Here is a 9,715-nt window from a genome sequence, read left to right on the forward strand (position 1 = left end):
CATAAGATTAAAAAACTAAAAGATTAAAAATGCATTAGACTATTATCTTTAACTCTATTTTAATATATTATAAATAGATTATCACTTATTTTATATCTTTATCATATTTGATAGAAATATTTATTTGCTTTCTTTGCGGTAGAGGTAACTGGTAAACTGAACCACATTTAATTCCTTTTGTATCAATTTTGTTTTTCCTTATTTCCTAACACTTTTTTCCATTCAAGAAGTGATTTATTATTGTAGCCGTTGCATTGGATCTTGCAGCTACTGCAAAGCGAAATTCTTTTTGTATTTGCAACTTAAAATAGTTCCATTGCAGCATGTTGGAGTCTTGATGTAAACATATACACAAAAATGAAGTATATATATTTGATTCGTATAATAAAAACACACAACGGTACATGAGCATCTTATTCTGTTCTGTACAAACACATGCAGTTTGAAACTGAGGATACAGTAAAAATCCTATAAAAGTATGAACAATCGCAGCATAACATTGGAAAACTTTCAAGTGTACCGGTGTGTTTCAGTGATTTTTAACCGTTGATCTTAATTATAAAAAATATAATACAATATATATAATTAAGATCAACAGTTAAAAATCACTGAAATACTAGTATACCGGTATATTTGAAAACTTTCCCATAACATATAAGCTCATATAGATTCTTGTTTTACACACCACAGAGTCTTAATTAGAGAAATTTTATGCAGGCATGCGGATAATACAACGGAGGCTCTCTCCCTTAAGCATGTATTCAAAGGCCTTGTTGATTTCTGAGAATGGCACTTCATGTGTGATAAACTTCTCCAGTTCAAGTTCCTGTACACATTATTTTAGTCAGAAAATGTTTACTTGGTAAATCAGAAGATAAAAACAAATTCCATATATCTGAAATTAATATGGTGAACATTATATAGATTAATTATGAAATCAACTAACCTTGTTCATGTACATTTCCACCACTGATGGGAGATCAGAACGTGGCTTATAGTTACCAAAGAATGTACCCTTTAGAGTCCTCTCATTCAAAAGATTGATTGGATGTGTTTTGAAAGCATCATCTTTGTTCGGCACACCAACAAGCACAGCAACACCCCATCCCTACAAAATTTACACACAAAAGTTTAAATTCACAACTGGAAGAAGTCCCCTCCTAAGTAGAAGAGTTCGATGATAAGTAGGATTGAGGAAGTTTACATCATGGACGCATTCGAATGCAGAGATCATAGCACTGAGACTTCCGGTACACTCAACACTCCGATCGACACCACCATTAGTCATTTCAGCAATCACCTGAATTTAAAATTAATGGATTTAATTAAGTACAAGTAAGAGCAATGTGAAATTCCAAGACATGTTATAGTTCATATGTAAGGTCACAAACCTCTTGAACAGGCTTGTCATAATCTTTTGGATTCACAAACTCAGTAACTCCGAACTTCTTAGCTGGACACAAGAATAAACACAATCAGTATGGACATTGGTATAATATATTTCATTGCTCACAATATCATGATGATCAATGGCAAAAGAGTAATGCTAGGCAAGTAAATTTTTTTGGCCAATATCAGCAAACTTTTTTAAGATTACTTTATTTATCTTAAATTATAGACCTTAAATCATAAACCTTAACTCTAAATCCTAAATTATAAACCTAAAAACTAAAGTTGGTTAATGTTGGTCAACTAGAAGTTAGTTCCCTATACTTTCTCATTAAGAAAATGAATATATGTGGATGATATTTGTTTTGAAACAGGAGCAGATGTAATCAAGTTATAGACTTTGTAACTGCTGGTCTCACCTTCAGTAAATCTCTTAGAATTCAAGTCAACCCCAATGATCCTGGATGCACCGGCTAGTCTTGCACCCTCGGCCGCCTAGGACAAGTGTAAAAGCAAAATTACGACCAAACAAAGTATCCTCTTCAATTTATGAATTGAGACAACTTACAGCTAGCCCCACAGCTCCCAATCCGAATATAGCCACTGATGAACCTTTGGTTGGTTTTGCAACATTCAAAGTAGCACCAAGACCTTCAAATATGAAAAGTTCAAAACCATTCACATTGTCAATTCAAAGAGAAACTTGTTCAATTGATTGGAAGAGAACTGAGAAGCTATTTGTAACCTGTTGAGATTCCACAACTGAGGACACAAACTTTGTCAAGTGGTGCAGCAGGATTAATCTTGGCAACACAGCCAACATGAACAACAGTGTATTCACTGAATGTGGAGGTTCCAACAAAATGGTAAATTGGCTTTCCGTTGATTGAGAATCTTGACTTGCCATCACTGATCATCACTCCACGGTCCGTGTTGATCCTTAAGAGATCACACATGTTACTTTCCTCTGATTTGCAATGTTGACACTCCTTGCACTCCCCTGTGAACACCGGAAGAACATGATCTCCGGGCTTGAGATCGGTCACACCCTCACCAACACTCTCAACAATGCTGAGAGCAAACAAAAAGTTCAAAAGAAAAATGAGATAAAACACAATGACTCCATGAGTATGTTATATGAAAAATCATTCACATGCTTATATCAAACAGTATGCTTTTGGGAGAAATGGTTCATAACAGGACAAACAAATAAGAAACAAGTTACTAATCATTCAAATGGAAATTGTGCATACCCGCCGGCTTCATGACCAAGAATACGAGGAAACACCGGTGTCTGTCCCTGAAAAAGTTCCAATTTGACAATGTCATCATATGTTGTGTTAAATTATAGTAGCACTTAATCATGTAGAACCACTAGTTATACCTTAGCTTCCCAGAAGTAGACATCAGTGTGGCAGAGTGAGGTGAACAATATCTTGATACGGACCTCATCTGCCTGTGGCGGGGCTACCTCCACTTCCTCTATCACCAGTGGCTTTCCAGCTTCCCAAGCCACCGCAGCTGCATTGGAGATACATTAAGTCAACCAATCAATGAAAAACACCACGGCTAAAAAGGGTAACAAGGAAAACTCAATCAATCATGCTAAGTGTAAATAAAAAATCAGTCAACAAATTAGTCATCCATACGGAATATATGTTAAATACAAAATATATGTTAAAAATAAATTAAACAACACATGTATTTATATATAAATATATAGTAACTGATTTGTGCAGATAACATTTTTGAAAGTCGATGGCCAAATCATGTTTACCTTTGCAGCGTATGATCTTTCCAGCAGTGTTCGACACCATTTTCTTTGCTTTTAGTACTGGCTTGAATCTTGATTGACTTCTTTTCTTGAACAATGATTGATCACTCACACAAAAAACACAAAAGAACTTTTCTTTTTTAGCTGTGCGGAAATGGGGTTGGCTCTGAAGTGATATATATAGTGCAGCAAAAGAAGAAGCATCTTCATCTCCAAAACCATGGAATTCGCTGGTTTTTGGAATCTTAACTAGCAAAGCTTACAACTAGAGGCGCCTTTGGTCTTTCCTATTCCTAGGGACTGGTTTCTGGTGTTTGTGACAATTCATCAAACATATAATAGACCAAATTGCAGTTACCGTACAAAGTTCAAGCTTCATTCTATAGGCTAATAACGGAATCATAATCGGTCTACCAATTGCCATCTTCGTCTGGTGGGAACTTGTTATTCTTAAAGTGACATTTTCTATTACTTTATATCAAATAACATATAGTTTAAATAATGTAGTTGACCTTGAATAAAGTGAAAGACAGCAAACTGTAAATGAATTTTAAATTGTGGTAGGCTAGAAGTAGATACAATACAAGGGTTTTCGACTTTTGATTCAAAGTTTTAAGGAATTAAAACTGGGATTTTATTATTGAAAAAATAAAATTTCATAATGTAAACACTTCAAACTTTTTTATATTCACTCATAAAAATTATAGTAAAACCCTAAAAATAAAAATTGAAGACCATTCCAAAAGCACAATTACAAGGCAAATCCTCAAATACCAATGCCCTCAGGAAAGTAAGGAGTGAAAGTGTGAAACACACTCTAAAATTAACTTGCTATTAAAGGTGAGAAAAAGAAGAAACCAAAACTAAAGCACTCCAAATTTTAAATTCTAAATTTAAACTGTTAATATAAAATATAATAAATGAAAAACTAAATTTATTTAATTAACAAAGAATACAATCCTTCTTACTTAGTAACGAGCATTTGAGAATAAACTCAATTGCATCTTGTCATTTGATGCTATAAGTTATACCTTGTAATTTTTTTTCCTTGTGTGTTGAACAAAAAAATCATTGACTAATAATCAAAGTCTATATCTGATTACATTGGAAAATCAAAAACTTATGAACCTAAACCTAGGCCAAATGCTACAATCAATGAACAGTGCAAAAATCTTCTCTAATTTATTATAGAGTACATGGATAAAACTACAGCAAAATTGGATATCAACTCATAAATTTACAACTGCCTTAATAATAAGGTATCTCTTTGACATCATAAATTACAATGTGTTTCTGTAGTACCGGTTGTCAAAGGAAATGGCTTGCCATCAAAAGTTGTGGCCTTTCTTTCTCTTCTTCGATCACCCTTGTAGATTCATCTCTAATATCTTGAATCTTTTTGTCCCATATACCATCTACTAGCTTCCAAGTTTCGTCGCTCACAATTTGTGTCTGCAGGCAGAGAAGAAACAGATCAGTGTTGGATGACAAGTTAATGCAGCCTATGAAACATGACTTTGGAATATACCTCGGTTGGGCGAGGAGCTCCAAAGGTCGCAAACCCGGCATTGCCAGGTGCGAATGTAACTCTTCCCGGAAGGCTGATCCCATGGATTCCCCATCGTCCAGCATAAATCAGTGCTCCATATTCATCAACTGGACTCACAGGAGGCTAAATAATATCCGGTGAAAGAAAGTTAATATTCAAGATTATCATTTAGTCTCTAATGTTTCAGTTAAGTCCTAATTCCATCCTTAATGTTTAAAGCATCTAATTTTTATCTCAAACGTTTTATTTTGTTTTACTTTTGTCCTCTAGTTAAAATTAAAACCTTCTTCTTCCAAAAATACCCTTTTCTCTCTATTATTATCTTATTTCTCTTTATTCTTCTACCACTTCTACTCTCAAACCACTACAACTACCACTATGACTACTACAATTACGAGATCTGCCTCTACCTAGAAGAAAACCATAATGCATGAAAGTGTATTTACGAATTGTAATCATAATGCTTGTTGGATATCAAATATGAGATGAAAGCATGAGCATCATACAAGATTTATGAATTGCAATTATTATCAATTGTTATTACAAAAAAGTAATACAACATGCTCTGTTAAAATTTAGGAATTGACCTGAGTTCGACGAGGAGCACTCTTATAAATGTCCCATATCTCCTCAGCTTTGATTTGCCCCTTTTCAAGCAAAACATCTGCAAAGTAACCATGTAAAAATCTTGCAAGCCATGTCTACGTGAAATTTATAATAATTGTTAAATTACTCTACAACAGAGCCTATTTCTGAAAACAGGTCTTAACTATCACGTTCTTGAATAACTGTTAGCAGAAAGTGTTTATTACTTTATTTGTTAACATGCAAAACCAAACCTGTGATTGTCTCAACTGCTTCCTGGTATTCTCTGAGCACGGATGAACACCTTTCTGTAGCATAACGCATATACTCATCTCGGAGCGCTTCAAGCTTCATTGCAAGCTGTGCCAAACTTCAACATAAGTTGCAACACAACTATACTCAAAACACTTTTGTCTGAGGAAACAGGGTATATTCAAACAAGATTTCGATCCACAAACGTACATTAGGTACAAGATCACTTTCGTTTTTGAAGTATGCTTTCCCAAATGCTGTCATTCCTGTCTGTAAAATTAAAAACTCAGCACGCCTTGAAGCTTCTAACGTTGACTTTGCAGAGATCCAACATAAGTTGTCAATTCCAAACATCTCCTCCTCAATTATTCTTGCTAAAGACAAATGTAAAATGAAAAATAGATTAATACCCAAATCTTCCAGTCCTTGTCAATCATCTCCATGGCTAGCTACAAAAATTTTATGCATGCTTCTGTTTAGGTAGCTAAAGATCAATCAACACTCAAATGATCTAGAAAATATCTTACCTATCAATGAAGAATTTGAACATAGAATGCTTAAAAGAACAATATATGATGACAAATGCAAAAGTCAAACTAGACTTTCATGACAGCTTTTCAAGTAACATTAAATTGCAACAACTTACGAGCACATGCACGGATAATAGAATTTACATAATCTGACTTCCTCGCAAAAACTTGGCCAGCAGTCTCAGAATAACTCATATTTGGCCGGCTCTGGATTGAGTTTATATTAGTCTGCAAACAATTAATGCATTGGAAACAGTGTCGCCAATGAAGAATCAGGTTTCCACACACAATAGATGAACATGATAAACAGTTTGAAGAAAGTTCAGTTACCTCATCAAAAGGGCGGTGTGGTTCAGGATAATAACATGCAAGAATAGCAACTGCCGCTTCTCTGTATGCCAGTCTAAGCTTCAATTCTTCAGGAATTTCAGCACTATCCTCTTGCCCTGTTTCAAAAGTTCCTTTTTGCTGCAAATTCACAAGATCCACAATAAGATATGATGCAGAAGCAGAAAACACATCAGAAGAAAAATATTATTGCCATGCCAAAATGATGCAGAGAAACCACAAACCCTCTTTAATGCCTCAAGTAGCTCATCTCGCCCAATGTAATCCAAATCCTTCCTGGCTGTCAAAATTCCAGCTTCATTCCTGTCATTTAATTCATGACATATTAGCTTGTATTCTAATGCCAGAATGCTGCAGCAATGATAGTCAATGGTTATTTACAGTATATTTTGTAGCTCTGCTCCAGTAAAATCTTCTGTAAGCTCTGCAATTTCCCTAAGAAGAATCTCCTTTTCCTCCTCTGAGCGAAAGAATTTATTCCTAGCATGCACCTAGTTTACACACGAAAAAAGATGGATAAAGACAATGAAATACTTCTCGAAGCAAGGTTCATTATGCATAGATTGTCGGAGGAGGAAATCACCTTCAAAATGGCAAATCTTCCATCCTTTGATGGCAAACCAACTCGAATGATCTTGTCAAAACGACCCTTCCTCAACAAAGCGGGATCAAGAATGTCTAATCTATTTGTAGCACCGATCACAAGCACCTGAAATTTTCAGTTACTTATGAGGACAAAAAGAATATAAAAGTTGTCTGAATCTTACTCCACCAATGTCAGGTCCTCCACGCTTGCTACCAATAGCATCTATCTCATCAATAAATATGATAGAAGGTGAAAATGATCTTGCACTAGCAAAAAGATCCTTAACACGTGATGCAGCAACCCCTACAAACATCTGAGAGAAGAGCAAATTAAATAAGCTGATTTTTAACTTTAAAGATGAAGACAATTTTTATGCATTAAATATTCCATATTTCATGGGTATAAGTTTCATTCATTTACAGAGTGGAGCATATGATCTAGGTACGATCACAACCAGCACACTCTGATCAATGTCAGACCTGCACGCACATTTAGATCAAAACATTTGCATCCTCCAAAGATGCATGTTTCATCATTGGCCCTTTAATACTGATATACTGATACACTGAAACGGCCCAAAGGTAAATGAGCCAATTTTTATTAAGATTTCACATTGAATGACAATTTTGATATATCATTATGAAAGGACCAAACTGATATGCCTGTATCTTAGGAAAACCAAATGAGTGCTTAATTTAAATTTTATCTACATCCCCATTCTCCTAAAGAATTAAATTATTTTTAGATTTGAAAGTTGAATAGAAATTATATTCCAAAGTTCTGCTTGCTACTTTCTATTCAATGCGGGTGAATATCTTTGGAGAACAGGCATCACCTCTACAAAATCTGTGCCATTTGCCGCAAAAAAAGGCAACCCTGCTTCCCCAGCGATGGCTTTAGCCAGTAGAGTTTTACCCGTTCCTGGAGGTCCGTGGAGAAGCACACCTTTTGGACAATAAATTCCTTTGTCTTGAAACTCCTCATCATTCTTTAAAATTCGTACAATCTCTTGCAATTCCCTCTTTATATATTCCTGGCCAGCAAAATCATCAAAAGTGACACCAGTTCTTTCTTCTGCAGATATAAATTTAGCCCTGGGTGAAAAATATAATAATTAGAAATTTCATTTGAAATTTTTCCAACCACATTCAACAGATAACTAGTTATGATCAAATGACATGTCTTGACTAAATTTGCAATAACTTGCAAAGCACAATATAAATGAAATTTCCAACACAGGGACGAGGTTAGGCAACAGAAAATTTCTCCACCTACCGACTTTTGCCCAGCGATCCAAGTGCTTGGCGTTTGAGTGGCTGCTTAGTTTGCTGGGTAGGAGATCCTAAATCACAAGGAATCAACTTTGAATATATTGGTCTCATCAAATTATCAATCCACACGTAAAACCCAACAGCCACAGCAAGACGCATAGACCATATGACTGCAGTTGCGACAGTTGTGTAAACTTCAAAAGGTACTGTATCCACATTAATGACATCAACATTTACAATTTGCTGATGCAGTTTTCTCCAAACATCATTCCAACAATCAATTGGCATTCGATCCACCACATGCCGGCGGAAAACAATATCCTTAGGATTACCTTCAGTCCCTGGTGTTTTCCCATTTTTGTAGTATGGTAGAATCACTGCATAATTATCAAAAAAGGATGGGGAAAATATATTTAGATAATTATGACAATTCGACCACACGATAACTTTACCCAGTTGAGTAGAAAGCAACCAAACCATGAACTTGACTACCTGATATTGTTTGGCCATAATTGGAGTACTCCATAAACTGGACATTATTAGAGTCAAGAAGTCTCATAAACTCGCTGAAGTCTATCCTGTGTGAGTTTTCAGGATCCCACTCAGTTCCCTTCAGCTTTCCGCGCAAGGTCAGCAAAGCTCGGCTCCATGAAGAAGCCATCACAAGCTGCCTCTCTAACTGCATATTTGCCTTCTTCTCAAACTCTTCCATTTCATTCACCCGTTTCCTTTCGGCCTCTTTCAGTCTCTGCAAATACCACCATCACAGTTTCCTCAATCTCCTAATTACTCTCAAGTTCCAAAATGGACTATGACATTTGCACCATAGCAGTTAAGGGGAAAAAAATCCAGACCAAAATACTCAACTTTCCTACAAAATAAAAAGGACCTAGTTCGCAGTTTTCCAAAATTTGATCGAATTCTTCTCTGTTTCCTCATTTTTGTTATTTTAAGGGGGGAAAAAAGGCGAACCTCGAATAGCTGAGCAGACTCAGCATCTTCTTCTTCTTCTTCTTCTTGTTGCTCTTGTTGGGTGAGAGTTGCTGAGTTTGAAAGAGGATTGGGAGCATTAGAAGCAGTTACAGTGAGGTTGCGGAGAGTGATGGAAGAGTGTTTACGGCGTAATCTAGTTCTGAGAAGAAGGCGTTGAGGTAAGGAATGGGAGAAAAGGGTTTTAGGAGGGAAGAAAGGTTTAGAAAGCTGAAGCAAATCGATGGTGTTTGTGTTTTCAATTCGAAGATTCATGTTTAAGCGGCGAGAGAGAGGAGTTGGTGGAGGAAGCTCCCTCTACTACTGCGTTGTTGTATCACACACTCATTATATTATCTTCTTTGCTTTGCTTTTCTGCATTTTCTGGAGTTCTTGACGGGGTTTTTCAGGTGAAGGAAAAATAAAACATTAGGACTGACTTTATTATTTAAATCCCGTTTG

At 35.8% G+C, this 9,715-nt stretch overlaps 2 protein-coding genes across 2 annotated transcripts; both read right to left on the minus strand.

Moving 5' to 3' along the window:
* LOC107623830 (alcohol dehydrogenase) lies at positions 349–3,340 on the minus strand. The gene is made up of 10 exons (XM_016326212.2): positions 3,167–3,340; positions 2,774–2,910; positions 2,643–2,689; positions 2,135–2,460; positions 1,958–2,040; positions 1,809–1,884; positions 1,392–1,453; positions 1,205–1,300; positions 947–1,108; positions 349–826 (listed from the first exon to the last, which is right to left on the minus strand). Exons 1-10 carry the CDS (start codon positions 3,204–3,206, stop codon positions 710–712), a joined length of 1,146 nt encoding a protein of 381 aa, XP_016181698.1. The 5' UTR covers positions 3,207–3,340; the 3' UTR covers positions 349–709.
* On the minus strand, positions 4,211–9,681 carry LOC107623039 (probable inactive ATP-dependent zinc metalloprotease FTSHI 4, chloroplastic). The gene is given in 15 exon segments (XM_016325168.2): positions 4,211–4,615; positions 4,692–4,835; positions 5,300–5,376; positions 5,552–5,657; positions 5,760–5,923; positions 6,196–6,307; positions 6,410–6,547; positions 6,652–6,730; positions 6,809–6,918; positions 7,011–7,140; positions 7,142–7,326; positions 7,849–8,107; positions 8,289–8,661; positions 8,777–9,032; positions 9,257–9,681. Coding segments are annotated over 15 exon segments (2,550 nt in total). The 5' UTR covers positions 9,530–9,681; the 3' UTR covers positions 4,211–4,471.

Source organism: Arachis ipaensis, chromosome B10 (assembly GCF_000816755.2).
Source record: "Arachis ipaensis cultivar K30076 chromosome B10, Araip1.1, whole genome shotgun sequence".
Classification (NCBI taxonomy): domain Eukaryota; kingdom Viridiplantae; phylum Streptophyta; class Magnoliopsida; order Fabales; family Fabaceae; genus Arachis; species Arachis ipaensis.

What these genes read in the sequence shown, in the direction of transcription:
- LOC107623830 (XM_016326212.2), bottom strand. Translation starts at nt 3,206, where the DNA reads ATGGTGTCGAACACTGCTGGAAAGATCATACGCTGCAAAG. An exon ending in AAAGATCATACGCTGCAAAG is followed by an intron (nt 2,911 to 3,166) that starts GTAAACATGATT and finishes TCTCCAATGCAG; the next exon opens with CTGCGGTGGCTTGGGAAGCT. An exon ending in TCTACTTCTGGGAAGCTAAG is followed by an intron (nt 2,690 to 2,773) that starts GTATAACTAGTG and finishes GAACTTTTTCAG; the next exon opens with GGACAGACACCGGTGTTTCC.